General features: G+C 44.5%; 1 protein-coding gene across 5 annotated transcripts in view; it reads left to right on the forward strand.

The window, feature by feature from the left end:
- LOC116092976 (IQCJ-SCHIP1 readthrough transcript protein) overlaps positions 1–15392 on the forward strand; it is a 764408-nt gene that overhangs the window by 705541 nt on the left and 43475 nt on the right. Inside the window, exon 1 of one of the 5 annotated variants that reach the window (XM_031374063.1) lies at positions 6497–6862. The exons of the other annotated variants lie outside the window; for them this stretch is intronic. Coding sequence (XP_031229923.1) covers positions 6833–6862 — 30 coding nt within the window. The 5' untranslated portion in view covers positions 6497–6832. Of the gene's footprint in view, positions 1–6496; positions 6863–15392 lie in introns of those variants that run through there. 5 annotated transcript variants of the gene reach the window in all.

Genomic DNA, 15392 nt, shown 5'->3' on the forward strand with positions numbered 1-15392 from the left:
TGGCCTCGAACTCAGAAATCCGCCTGCCTCTGCCTCTCAAGTGCTGGGAGTAAAGGCGTGCACCACCACTGCCTGGCTCTGACTTCTTTCTTATTCACCTCTTATCTGGGGTATAAACTGGGCAGAGTGGGAGAGACCAGTGAGCCATTCTTGAATGTAATAAGCACTGAGTGCCCTGCATACACGTTATACAGTACGTGGGGGGCAAGCAGCTCTTTAGCTTTCCCATCCCTCCCTATGCTCAGCATGCCCACTGCGTTTAGTTTTAACACAGTACTGAACGTAGTTCATGAAATCTGCATCTATTTGCTTATTCATTGTCGAACTCTAACACTTTGCTCCTGGTAGCTGCTGCCTGTTCATTCCTTACACTAAACACACCCTAGGAGTTTCAACTACCCTCTTTGTTTCCGCTGTACCAGAGTTCTCAAGGAGCACACCAAACCCCCTTGGAAATCTTTTGGAAAAGGTTCTCCCACAATTGCCCAGCCTCTCTGCTCTCCCTCCTGCCCTCAGGCCTTAGCCACCAGCTGCCAGTGGGGCCACTCTGCCCCTCTGTATCCCATACCCACCAGAGCATCCTCCTTAGTCAGCGTTTCTTTGTAACCTGATATTCATATCTTCATTTCCAAAGTGGAATGAACATGTGCCAGGTGTTCCTTATCAACTCTCCTAGTACCTGGCTTTTTCTGTTCCATCCCACCCATCACCCCCATGCTCTCCCTTCTAGCTGTTTCCCTCCCTGATGACCACATCATTTATGTGTGGCCTCCTCCCTTCCTGCCCTCACCTCTGTCCCCTCCCTTTATTTTTATTTTAGGTATGTATGGGTGTTTTGCCTGCATGTCTGTGTGTGCCTGGTACCTGTGGAGACCAGAGGAGAGTGTCAGATCCCCTGGCACTGGGGTTATAGACAGTTTTTAGCCAATACCATGGGTACTGGGAGTTAAGCCTAGGTCCTCTAGAAGAGCAGTCAGTGCTCTTAACCACGGAGCTGCCTCTCTTGCCCCTAGTCTTCCACTCAGAAACACCAACAAGGTTCTATAGTATGTTCATGGAATCGCCCTGGTACTCTGAGTGGACGAGAAGAGTGTTTGCAAACTGCTCTTTGCCCTCAGCATCTCAACTTCTTACCCACAGAAGCAGGGCTCTCCAGCCTTAACATTGGACAGTTTCATAAGAATAGCTGCTAACTTCCTCTTTTTCAGAACATGTGCTCCTGGGTGCATTTCTTCTCTACGTATGAAGCATTTGAGGCAGAGAAATGTCTGGCAGCTCTCCTCTCTCCTTTACCTTTCCATGGTCGCTCACCTTCCTCTCACCTTGCTAACCACATCCCCATGGCTTCTTGCCCTAAAACTGTGGGCTTTTTCCCAAAGATTAGTATTGGATTGTACAATTATAAATAATCACAAATCAGTTTAAGTCAACACAGATCCATGCATTTATTGTATCACAGTTACGGACTTAAAAACCTTGAAAGGAGTCTCACTTGACAAGAATCGGGATGCTAACTGAGCTGTGTTCCTTCGGGAGGCTCTGGAGAAAATTCTAGATGCAGCTAACCATCGTTTCTCTGGTGATATCATCCTCTAGCTTCAAAGCCAACACCACCACCATCATCACCAGGCAAAACTTCTTCATACGGAAAGAAAAAGAGTCTGGGTTTTTGTTTCGGATTTTTTTTGGTGTGTGTGTGTGTGTGTGTGTGTGTGTGTGTTCATTTTGCTAGTTTCTGAGATAAAGACTCGCTGGATATTCCAGGCTGCCCCCAGTCTCTTCAATGTCAGGATTAGTCATGTCCCGTTGTGCCTGTTGAGATCCAGCCTCTAAGGAAGTGTTCACCCTCGCTGAGAGTCCTCTTCCTCCTCTCAATTCCTAGTGAACATACACATAAAATCTCCTTGGAGGCATTTGGCTCACTCCCTATACCGCTATCTGTGTGGTGTCATATTACCAAACCCTAAGGGTAGAAACCCTACTTTGAATTGTACCCAGTAGGAATTTGTTTTAGTGACAAGGTTGTAAGAATCAAGGAAGCTGTTGAGAAAGGATGTGCTGGATTGGGAAGCATCTTCAAAGGTTTGTACCTAGACTCGACACCGGTTTCCTCCTTACACTGGGCATCGATGGACTCTGATGTTCATAGGAATAAACTTCCTCCCGATTTCCCTTTTACCATCCTAAGAGGTCACATCTCTCAAGACTGCATAGCACCTGGCTGCCTTCCTTCCCTTTTTATGAGGGATACTCACTGCCTTGCTCATCTGCCTTGCCCCCCATTACTTCCTTCCCAACCCCTAACATTTCATTGTGAATGTGTTAAAGTGGAAATTTGTTTCACAAATCCTAATTCATATATTAGTTTCTTCTCAGAGCCCATAAGTCTCCAGCCTTTTACAAATGATGGCTTATTTACCACTTTAGGAGTCTGCAATTGATGTCTTACTAAGCATGCTTTGTCAGAGCTTTCCAGTGGCCTCGCCCTCCGCTCATCCATCAGTTAGTTTCATTTATTCGACTCATCTCAGTGTGCTGTTCATATGTCAGCAAGTGTCCCTGTAAATACGTTAGCCTGCATATACTAAATGAGCTAAAAAAAAAAATGTGCAACTAGCTCTTTTTTTAACCTCTTTGAGGTAAATACTATATTTAATACAATGCACACATCTTAATATTGACTCCTTGAAGGTTGCCCAGTGCACATACCCATGTAAGCCAAACAATCCGCTCTTGTAGCACATGCCAGGAAGTCTCCTGTGCTCCCTGCACATCAGTCCCTGACCCAAGTTTACTTCTGATGACCTGTGAATGTGACTGGTTCCTCCTGTTCAGAGCCGTTCTCTGGGGCTGGGGAGATGGCGTAGAAGAACATTTGCTGCATTTGATGCTCTTTCAGAGAGCCTGGGGTTCAGCCCCAGCACTCACAGGCAGTGCACAACCATCTGTAACTTCAGTCCCAGGGTATTTAATCCTCTTCTGGCCTTCATGGGCACTCCATGCCTGTGGTGCATAGGCATGCATTCGAGTAAACACCTAGGCACATAAAATAAAAAAATAAATCTAAGAAAAAAATTAAAAAAAAAAAACAGCTCTGTATTTTGTTTTTCCTATTTGCCACAATGGGAAAAGAAAAGCTTTTTTTTTTTTTTTTTTTTTTTTTTTTTTTTTTTTTTGAGATTTAAAAACACAGCTATTTTATAGCAGCATAAACATGTATGTTAATTGAGAAATGCTCTAACTTTTCTTCCTTACACACATACCTTGGATGAGGTTTAAGTGAAGCCACACTGATTTTGGTTTGGGCCTGCTTTGACCCAGTCTGGGTGGGTTGGCTCCTCCTGAGGTCTACTGGACCTTTGTCTTAGTCTAGCCAGGCTTCCGTTTAAGCTACAAACCCAGTGCCTTCTAAACAAGTAGAACTTTATTTCTGTCATTCTAGAAGCCATTCAAGGCACTGCAGGTTCTGTGTCTGGTGAGGGCCTGCTTCCTGACTGATAGACAGCTCAGTTCTCACTGTGCCCTTTGTAAGGCGACTGCCTGGAGCCTCTTTTAAGAGGGCATGAATCCCTTCCATGAGGGCTCCTCCTCATGACCTCCCCAAAGCAGCCCCACCTCCTCATAGCTTTGCACTGTGGATGAGACGTCTTTCCATCAGGCAAAAGCAGTCTTGTTGGACCTAGAGACTACGCAGCTGATAGGAACTGGAAAACAGTGACCCTCTCTTGTTTTATTTTATTTGGATACTCTTGTTTATTTTTTGTTGTTAGTGGGTGTGCTACAGCTTTTTTTTTTTTTTTTTTTTTTTTTTTTTTTTTTTTTTTTTTTTTTTTTTTTTTTTTTTTTTTTTTTTTTTTTTTTTTTTTTTTTTGGTTTTTCAAGACAGAGTTTCTCTGTGTAGCCCTGGCTGTCCTGGAACTCACTCTGTAGACCAGGCTGGCCTCAAACTCAGAAATCCGCCTGCCTCTGCCTCCCAAGTGCTGGGAGTAAAGGCGTGCGCCACCACTGCCCGGCTGTTACAGCATTCTTAAGCCTCAATGTATGTAACTGCAAAGAAACAATTTTGGGTTAAGTAGTTTCTGGAAGTTCCATCTAATTATGAAATATCAAATATCAATAGTTTAAAATGTTTGGCCCTCTTTATTTTTAGATTTCATTATGTAGCCCAGGCTATCCACAAACGTAGTCCTCTCACTTTACCTTCTTCAGTAATAGAGCTATGGCAACACAGCACAGTATCTGGTACTCAATTTAAGATTTTTTAAAGTGTGTGTGTGTGTGTGTGTGTAGCTCAGTAGACAACTTTGTGAACGCTATTCTCTCCTACCTTTATGTGGGTTCCAGGAATCTAATTGAGGTCAGGCTTGAGAGCATTCACCCACTGAGACATCCCATTTGTCCTTAGGGTCAATGGGTTTTTTGTTGTGGGGTTTTTTTGGTGGGTGGGGCTCCAGACAGGGTTTCTCTGTGTAGCCCTGGCTGTCCTGGAACTCACTCTGTAGACCAGGCTGGCCTCGAACTCAGAAATCCGCCTTCCTCTGCCTCCCAAGTTCTGGGAGTAAAGGCGTGTGCTACCGCCGCCCGGCAAGTCAATGGTTTTAATGGAAAACCAACAGATTAAAAAATAAGTTAAAAAAAAGAAAAAAGAAAAAGAAAAAAAAACAATCAGTGCTTGATAGACTGCACTTAAAACAAAACCATTGTCACTATTTTTAGACAAAAATAACAAATATTAATGTCCTTCGCTGAACTGTTTTAGCTTAAATGTTCTTGGGCCATCTGTTTTTTGGTTTAAAGCTTTATGTCTTTCTTTTTCCTGTATTGGCAAGTCATAATGTAAATCGTAACATGAAGTCCTTTCCGGTGGACAGTTATTTAGACCAGCCTGCTTCATCTGTCCCTTTTTGTCTTGTTTATACCTTTTGGGAAGGGGGTGTTTTGACAGCATTTGGGATGCAAGTGTCAGAAATCTGTTCTGCCCAAAAACCACTTCTGAGTCACTCCCACTGTCTCTGGAACAGCGACTGTGAAGAGTGGGATTGTGTTTAGACAAGACAAAAAAAAACAGCACTTGATAAATGTCTTCAGGTGCTTATGTAATATATCCCAGAACAGAAAGCTGTGCGCGCTTGTGTGTGTGTGTGTGTGTGTGTGTGTGTGTGTGTGTGTGTGTGTGTGTGTCTGTCTGTCTGTCTGTCTGCCTGCCTGTCTGTCTGTCTGTCTTAGACTCTTTCCAGGTTTTAGACTTCTCAGGAGCCAGAGCTGTGAGATCAAGCCCATTGCCCAAGTGAAGTCCCAGCAACCTTTGAAATGAGATGCTTGCTCATCTTGGAGAGTGGGATGCCGCGCATGACACCTGCTCCTTTGTACTCCATACAGATCTCTGCTCTGTGTTCACAGCAGGGAAGGCTGGAGTTTGGGTGGGCTGAGTTTTTACTGTTTTGCTTTACGGTAGCATTCTGGTCTTCCTTGCATCTTAAGGTTAAGTAAACTTGCTACTACCCTCAACTCCTGCCTTATTATCAAATGTTCCTTGTCTAACATGGCCGACTCCCTCTGTACTGGAGGTTCTGTAGGACACATATCCATAGTACCTTTACCTAGAACCCACTGCTCAAATTTAGAGAACGGGGGGTTGAGCCTCTTTACCACTTTTTATCCTCCTAATATGAGTTTGAAATGGGTGTACATGTGGACAAACCTTAAAACTAAAATAGGATGTGGTTTAAGATGTCACCAGCCTACTGTCCTAGAGTGGCCCTTGAGACTATTCAGAGATTGGCCCCCATTTTCTCCCAGAAACATACATGATCCAACCTGCATTTCATTTCATTATGATCTACAGGACCCAAGTTCTTCCCATGCAGACTCTGAGGATACTCTGTCCCAGAGATTACCTGTGTTATGTTGGGGTGTCTGTATATTCAAGTCATGGATTGGGCAATTTACACATGCAAGGCCCTACCTTTAAAGAAAAAAGTGTAGTTTTCATGTAATAAATAAGTAATACCAACCTTAACATTTCAATAAGTTTCTCCAAAAATTATAGAACTAATAATTCCATCATTTTTGTTTGACTAAAAACAGTTAAGAAAAAATAAATGAGGTATCTTTTTTTAAAAAATTACAAAATAATACATATTTTAATGAAAGTCCCTCCTTTAGTCAGAAAGTTGACACGATACTTTAAAAATGAAGCATGAATACAAACCTTGCATATATGTATTCAGAATGTTCCCTTTAGCACGTTAAAAGTTCCGAAAAGATCTTTAAGGCCTGGCTTTCCTAAGCACCAACCAAGCAGCATTAGTGGGCAAGAAGGATGCTGCAGCAGATTAGGAATGTCCGACTGCAACATTGATTTGTGTCTGTCGCTCTCTCTCTCTCTCCCTCGCTGGCCTTTTTCCTCTGTAATGAGTAGTAGAATGTTTCCACATCAGTTAACTGCCTTCATAAAGCACCAGAAGGTCACACCAGCCCCAGACAGATCCTTTTCTTTGTGCCTATAATATAATTGGCTGATTGTGCGGGTGATGCGCCCGCCCCCTCCCCCAGGCCGGTCCCAGCTCGGCTCAGCAGCCTGCCTCCCGGTTCCGGAGGAGCAGAGCAGCAGAGCAGCTTGGAGGCTTCAGAGCGAGCTCGGTGGCTGCGCGCTTCCCAGCACAGGCAGTGCCACTGCGCAGGTTGCTCAGCGGAACAGCATCCATTTTAATCTGCGGGGAGTCCCTGCCTAACCAGGGCGTTCTCCTGCGCCTGTGGAGGCTCAGCGCTTCCCCTGCGCAGCCTCGCCCAGCAGTCCAGCTTTGGGGTCTGCGTCCTAGGATGTTCTGAGATGGTACATCAGGAGAACTGCTCGTACCAGGTAAGGTTGGAAAGCTTGATTCTGAGGCCCTTACCCTATGGGAGAGGCCTTCCTCTTCTAGGGCAGCAGGTTGCCTCTTGCTGGATTTTCAGGGGATTTTTGCCATCCTGGGCTCCACTCCCGGCCTTCATTGCATACAGTATCTGAATTCTAATGAGGCTTTCTGAGGAGTAATGGGGCAGAAACGCCGCTTCTTTGGCCTTTAAAGCGTTTGTGGAATACATGGTGGTGATGCGTGCTCAAAACTGAAAAAAAAAAATGTGATTATTGTTCATTGCAGAAGAGGTCAGTTAATTAGAGTCCAGTTTTTAAGACTGTCTATGAGAAAATTATTTAAATTGAAAGTCCTAATTGGTGATCTTAGAATTTTTCATCAACCAGTCAGCAGGCATTTAGCATTTCAAGTTGCACTGACTTATCTTTATGAACCTGTTTTTGCCAGTATGCTCTTTTAAATGGCTAGTAGGTAAAAATGACAGTAAGGATATGGATTAAAAACTTCACATAGGAAAAAATTCAGTAGCACATGTTCATCTTTTAACGTGTTAATTTGCTATCTGGGGTTAGGAATTCAACACTTCAGACGATTTCCAAAGCTGTTTCGTAACTCCTTCCTACCACTTGGGCTGTAGAGGCAACACTGTTTACAAGCAAGAATGTTCTCAGGGAAACTGCTCACTGCAGCGCTGGCCTGGCTGGTGCACATCCTGGGTGGTTAGTATTGAGATACTACTCACCTGATGGAGTTTCTCCCGGATCAGCTCTCTAACCTAACAATGCCTCTTCCTTGGGAGAGGTAGGGTTACCTGAGACAAGCAGGTGTTTCTCTGAGGGTCACATTTCACCGTGTGAATGTCTGCAGGCGGAAAGTGGTGCATTTCACAAGACTCCAGGAAGGCAGCTGTTGCTAGTAAAGCTTGCCTATGAAATATGTCTGTGTACTATTTTTTTGTGCTTGATATTCGGAATTTTATTATCATGGGCCTGTTTTTGTAGCATTTTCGTTTTACGGGACATTTAGTTCCACGCACAGATCCTTAGGTATCAGGATTTGTGTGTCACAGGCTTTCCTGCGACGAGAAAGTCAGAGAGCTGAGAAGCCGGCAGGCTTGTAGGGTGGGGTACATCAGGCATCCATGGAGAGCCTCGTGGGTAGACAGCTCGATAGGGCTGGAGGAGATTAAATTAGTGTCATAATTAAAATAGTTTTCCGGTTCTCTTTTCCGAGAAGCTCTGTAATTTATGTTGAAGGGGAGGTTACTAGAGGTACACTCCCTATATTTTTTTTTTCACTAGGCCAAACACGAAGTCATTGTTTTTGGAAGGTGAAAAATTGGCCAGTCTCAGCAGTTTCATCTGGAGAGGGAGGGGCCATGTTAGCCAAATGTTTCTTCCAGAGGAAGACAGATGAGACTTGACGGGGACTGAGTATTTAACAGGGGCGCTGCGTGTTTAATAGTTTTGAAGTCTTTATTGTTTCTTTCCACAGTAAACTCATGTGTGTTAGGGTTGTAATGATAGTTAATTGACTGTGTATCACCATCGGGGAGGGAGCGGGGAGGGCACGTGTATGGACTCTTCTGAAATACTTCCCTTCAGGGCTAGTTAACAAAAGCAGAAATGTTAGCCCTGATGCCAAATCTTAATCCCCTTTAGAAACCTTGGTTTTAGAACCCATCTGGCATCACATATGATTGGGTTTAGGAAAAGTGATTTCTCTAAATCCTTAGCTTGATGTGGTCCCAAGTCACTCATGCTATCAACATCCCCCCCTCCCGGAACTTGTCCCCTTATTTTGTCTGGGGCCTATTTGTTAGGATGGCAGGGCAGAGCAGCTGTAGCATATTGCTTAGGTCAGTAGGGCTTTTTGTTTTGTTTTCTTTTTTAAACCAGAATCTCACTAAGTCTACAAGACAGGCTTGGAACTCACAGATGTCATCCTGCCTCTACCTCCCCAGTGCTGAGTGCCTGTGCTGCCAATCCCAGCAGGTGAGCGCTCTTAATGGTTAGGAGTTTCATTGGTGGATTGATTTTTTTTTCTCCCATCGGTGATGTATGCTAGGATTTCTGGAGACCATTCTAATGGAGCAGCTGTGAGTGGGGGCTCAGACTCCATTCTCCTGAAAGCTGTGTTCATAATTTGGTTCACATATACAGATGTAGGTGACTGCTGTTGCTATCATCAGATGGCAACTGAGTCCTTCCAAATGGCGTACCCAGCTCTGTCCTTGTCTCTCAACACCCAGAGTTTCTTTTCAACACAGTATCCAGAATAAGCTGTTAAAATCAAAGTCTGACCGTATGCCACATCCCCAGATATCTTGAAAGTTCATCATCCCGCTTAGAAGAGGAACCCAGTTATTCACAGGACCTGGGCTTTACACCAGTGTCTCCCACCCTTCCATCCCCCTCTCCATTTCCTCCTGGGGTCCAGCTCTGCTGGCCTCTACACCTCCGTTCAGTCCTTCTGGTCCACCTGGCACACGCCCCACCACGCCCCACCACAGCCCTACCCCCCATAGGCTTGTCACATTTACCATTGGGCAGATACTTGTTCTAAAACATTGTTAGCCCTTCATCTGGAATCACAGTACACTGAGCAACCTTCCCCTACACCTTGTTCTTTCTTCAGGCCTTTCCTGGGGTGCCACCTCTTTAGACGTCTTCTCTCTACTTACTCCACAAGCCTCAAGTTTTCCTACTTTTCATTATAGTTCTCTAATTTGTTTTTATACTAAGCATTTACCACCATCGGTGAGTACCGATTTTACTTCAGGGTCTGTGTTCGGTTTCCATTGCTGTATGAGAGTGGCTTCCTTTCCTAAGGCCTCTAGGACCACGCATGGGCAGACATGTCTGCGCAAGTGAAAAGGCGCTGTGCATACTCACCTCCTTCCCTCTGTGGACTTGCCTTTCTGAGAGGGTGCGGGCTACTCTCTTTCCCCTTATGTCCATTTTTCTCATCTCTGAAATGTGGTTTTTACCTCTTGACCCTGCATGACCATTGTCTGGTCCTCCACCCGAGGCCACCCTTCTGCACAAACAAGTCAGCCATTGTGAATTTAGAGCCACCTTGCCCCTGCAACTGTTTCTTCTGTGATTTTGGAACCTCATCAAGCCACGTGTCACTTCTGTCTCTACTGTTTCGGGCCGATAGAAGTACAATCAATGCTGCTCTGTTGGCGATTATGCTGCCCAAGAGCTTAGATGTCTCTGCTGAAGCAAGTGTTTGGATATCCTGTGCCCCAAGCAACCTGAGCCAAGGGAGAGTGGGCAGAGGATTTTCCATGATAGTTTCAGGTCACCCTGCTTTTCTGATCTCCCTCCTGGGGTTCACACGAACCTCCAGCTCACTAAGACATGGGTCGTCACTTTCGGTCTTCACCCTGTTAAAAGTCAGAGCTGTCGACCTCCATTTACCAGATTGGCTTGGGAGGAAGCCAATCTCTTCTTCAAGCAGAGAATCTTGCCCACAGCTTCAGGCCTGGCAGCCTTCAAAAGGCTAAATTCTTCTAAATTCTTTCTGATGGACAGCTTAGAAATATTGTTAACTTGCAAGCACAAGTTTAGGTCAAGGGGGTCCACTGAGCTTAAAAACTCCCAAATATTTTTTTTTCTCTTCTCCTGCAGTGTTGTTTGGGGGTAAGTACAGAATGGGAAACAATGACAGGCTTTCATCCCTCCCTTGCTGTCGCTTAAATGACCAGCTCTGATCCAGATCACACCCTTGAATTCCTAGCTACTGTAGCCACTGTGGGAATGGAGACATACACACTGAGGAGAAGAGATAAAAGGGCATGTGTCGAGCTTGCTCCACCTCCCTCCCCAGCACAGAGTCCCTTCTTCAAGCACAGTCAGGAATCTTTAATGCCAGTCCCTTAGGATAGATTCCAGACCCTTTTGCACGGATTCAAGGCCTGGCAGGGATCCAAACCCTGGACGAAGCACTCCTCCCTCCCTCCCCGCTCCAGATCGCACGCTGCCCCCACACTTTGTCCCTGCTGTGCTGCCTCCAGCTGGGATGCCTTCCGCCCACACACCACCTGCCCACACCTTTTGCCAGCTACTTTCAAGGCGCAAATGCCACCACCTCCTGCAGAAAACTTCCTCCTCACCATCAAATGTCGCCCCAGCACTCTTTCCACTCCATGAGCGCCTCTTTACAAGGCTCTAACATGGGTCTGCATCACCCATTAAAGACTCCTGAAGACAAGATCCTTCTGTCAATTTTTAGAGGGCTTTGCCTTACACATAGATTATATGTTTATTAAATGCTTGTTGGTATGCTCTGAGACCTGAGAGAGTCAGAGAGCAACCCAGATCTCTGCCTTGCAGCAGGGAACCAGCAAAGCTGACCCCAGCGCTATAGGGATCAGCTACTAGGCTTCTGCACCTCCATTACCAATGCTTTAAACATCCTGTATGGCAGAACAGAGACCCAGGGCAGCACACAGTGAATGAAGGAGATGCAAACACATCTCAGCCTACACCGGGAAATCCCTTCATGCCTGCTGATTCCACCCCAAGACGTTGCCATCCTGATTGATGCTCATGACGTATCATCAGGCATGTTTGCACTTTTTCTTTCTCCTTTGTAAGTTTTGTTATTTAAAAATGTATGCAATAAATGAAAAATGTCACACACCAAAGTTAAGCAGACCCAAGGCTGGCACTAGTTGAACTTCTTTCTATACAGGTAGAATTGGCATTCGAAACAGACAGAACCTTGGATGATTTACCCTCAGTTATATACTCATTTAATGCTAAATTTATTTTATGCATCCATCCAAACAAACGAAACCATGACAACTAGAAAAACAATTAAATTTATATTCTCCTTCATAACTCATGTCTATTACCAGCATGCAATCCTTCATCCCTCGTTATACTTGGCTCTCCCAGCTTACCCAGGGATTCCGCTAAGCTGGCCATCATGGTCTATCTCCGGGTACTTCCATACTTAGTTGAGGCAAGTACTCATCCACAAGCTGCCTTTCCAACCCACTCTTTTCTTTCTTTCTATTCTCCTCTTCCCACTTCTCTGTCTTTTTCCTCAGTCGCCCTCTCTATCTACACCTCTTCTTAGGACCAAACCCAGGGCCTCCTCAACATCAGGCAAGTATCTACCTCTGAGCTGTATCATCTGTCCCCCATCTTTTCTAGTTTTGACTTTGAAACACAACAATCCAAGGATCCTGGTGACTTAGCCTCCTAAGAAGCTGAGATTACAGGTTTGCACTACCAAGTCCACCTGACACTTTTGTTAATAACATTACATCTTCTGAAATCTTGGGTGGGTTGTTTGTTTGTTTGTTTGGTTGGTTGGTTGGTTGGTTTTGCAAGATAGACGGGGGACATGGTGCTAGTTCTTTCCAGCACCTTGTGGGTTCCGGGTTCAAAACTCAGGCTTGGCAGCAAACGGATTTACCCACTGGGCATTCTCACTACCTCTCAAGGTTTACTGTAATCCTCTGCACTACAGGAGTGTGATTTCACTGCTTCACAGAACACTGAGTTTTCTGGAGCAAATGCTGTGGAAGTGACGTGCCCAGCTCACAAAACAAAAGATGCCCTATCTTGTCCTCAAGTGATCAAAGTAGGGAGTGTATCGGTTTAAGTAGTTCATCAAGATACCCTCAAATTCCCAGTAGGAAAAGCAGTAGACAGCCTGGCAAACCCAGATTCAGGTGGATTGTGGGATGGTTAACAGAAGCAAAGAAAACCCTCTATCCCCGTTGACAACATCTCCCATCCCTCTCCCTTCCTGAGAGCGAGAGAACAAGGTATCACACTGGAGTCCACCCAAGAGTTCCAGGATAAGCCCGGGTTCATCTGTACAGGGGAAAAAAACCACACCACTTCAGGAGGAGAAGGGACCTTCAAGGCACTTGCATGCAATGTTTTGATACAGGCTCTAAGCATAAGTTCAGTTGTCTCTATCGGTCTCTAGAGTTTGCTTTTGCTGGGACGTTTTGGTTTCACAGTAGATAGTCCTGAGAGTGTCCTAGCTTAATGCTTTAGCCTGGTTAGAGAATAGCTGTGTTCTGTCTCTAACAGTAACAATTAAGAAAGTAATTCTGGGTATAAATATATATGTTTGTCTTTAGCCGAGGTGTCTGAAAATCTAATTCTGTGCTTTCTTACAAAAAGAAGAGCAAGTGGCAAGGGCTGAGTAGGTGAGAGCTGATCCTTTAGGATTTAGTGTGAAGGTCGTCTGACATTGACTGTAGTGCCTGCCACTCTTGCAGGGGCTCAGTCTTCATGAGCCTGACGCGGTGGTTTAAAGAAGTAAATATTTAAAGCCCATCTTAATCCACAGATTGGGACGGATGGTGGTGATAGGGGGTGGGAAGGAAAGAAATGGGACAGCTTTGCGATACCTATCACTGCCTGGAAACCTTTGGAGATTAGAAACCCCAAATTGACTTATACGCATGTATATGTATGTACATATAAATATAGACTCTTGGGTAACCAATCACAGTTTCACAAACACAAGAAACGTTAATAGGGCTGTATACCAACTGAGACAAATTTTTATTATATATTTATATTCTCTGTACCAGGGGAGAATTTCAAACTTTGATCTACACTGTATTGAAGCACCAGAAACTACACAGCCTCCTGAAATAGAAAGTCATTTGACAAAATTGCTTGAGTTCAAAAGAAAGCAGCCATCAGGGGAAGCCTGGTAGCAATCAGAGAGCCATTATGGAGTGGGACACAGAAAGACACATAATGAGAGCATTAGTGATCCTACCTGGAAGCTGGGCCAGGGGCTGTCAGAAGGAGTGCAGAGGAGTTTCTGGGAGCTGGGATGTTGGCCTGGCAGGAAGATTTACAAATGTGGTCCTCGATCCTTGGGTATGGAGAAGCATTTGGCATGGGCAGCTTCCATCCTGACTCCCCACCCCCACCTCCACCCCCAATGTTAGTATTTTAATGTTTTTAACCTACATTCTTAAAGTGCTGCAAATTTTCATGGATATTTTTCCAGCCATATGAATGCCTTAATTAAAAAGCAAACCAAATTCAGATGGGCTTTACATAGAAGAAAAGATTGAAAGAGACTGTAGCGTTGAAGGAAGGATAGGGGTGCTAAAAGGACAGATCAGAAGGCTGAAGGGTTAATGAAGATTAACTAGAGTTTCCACCTGTGAATAGGAGAGGCTTTTGACAATCCATAAGTGATTTCCCAGTAATGCGCTCAGGGTTCTCAGAGTCAATAATTTCTACCGATGGCTGATAATGATCATTTAAAAGCATTAGATCACAGGAGAAATATGCCTCGCCATTCAGAGCATAGCTTGACGTCCTTGGATTTCAGGGTAGGGAGTGGTGCTTTCAACCTCAGATTCTGAGAGGCTATAAGCACATTTCTGAGAGAGAGCATTAGTGTCTAGGCCTGTCTTCTTCCTGCATAGTTCCTTTTAGGCCATTCTCTGCAGGAAGGGCAGACATAATGGTGAGGTCTTAGTTTATGTAGCTACTACAAGGCCTCCCATCGTATACTCAGCTCCTGTCTGCCAGGGCAGTGGCTAGATTTGTTTTATTCAGTCTTGTGTTCATTGGGACCTCTTGGAAGTGAAATTTATTACACCATTGATCTCAAGCAACAAAAATCAGGATCTTTGCCACCCTGTCCGGAAATGCAGTCTGAAACATAAAAATCATGGCTGATGGTGATCTGTTTCCCAAAGCTCTCCCAGAAGTGCTTCAGAAACATAAGATGCATTTCAAAGGTGCAGGGATCTTCAGAAGTACAGCTTCTGACTTGGTAGGCCTCCAGTTGGACCTGAGACTCTGTTTCTTCAAGCCCCTAGGCTTTATTGGTGCTCTGCTCCAAGAGTATGGAGACTCTAGAGAGCATGAAAGATCACTTTGTCACGCATGATAGGACCCCAACTATCAGATCACCTGAGAGGGTTTGAGCAGTGAGCCTGTGTGCTGAGAGCTCACCCTGGGAGTCACTACTGCTCTGCTCCGGCAGACTCCTGCAGACTCCGGCAGACTCCTCTCATGGCCCTGCTGTAGGAGGCTCTGAGTTGCCTGTGGGAACACAGTACTTACTAGGATGAGAAGGAAGGAAGTTCCTTCGGTGCTGCGTTACTGCTGATCCTCATAGCTTTTGTACAATAGTGAAATGTCCATGTTGGATTCAGTGATCTATTTCTAAAAGATGACATTATTGATGCATGTATTTATACATTTGTATGTATAACCATATTAGTTAATGCATTATTAATAACACACTTGTATTATGTATACAATATTTATTGTACATATCATATATATATAATACATACAGTAATATGAATAGACTATTATATAATCTGTGTGTGTAGTTAATGATAAAAGTATAGTTTTTCTAATTTCAGCTCCATACTGAAGCCAACCCAGATAGAAGGTAAAGAGATATTATCAGAATTTTATGCGTCTTGGTGTCTTCAGATTTCTAAATTTTTATAGCTTTAGTCTCGCTTGTTATCATCAGTTAGTTGTAGGTTGCTCAGTGACTTACAATAGGGAT

The sequence above is a fragment of the Mastomys coucha genome, unplaced genomic scaffold (assembly GCF_008632895.1).
Source record: "Mastomys coucha isolate ucsf_1 unplaced genomic scaffold, UCSF_Mcou_1 pScaffold16, whole genome shotgun sequence".
Taxonomy (NCBI): Eukaryota; Metazoa; Chordata; class Mammalia; order Rodentia; family Muridae; genus Mastomys; species Mastomys coucha.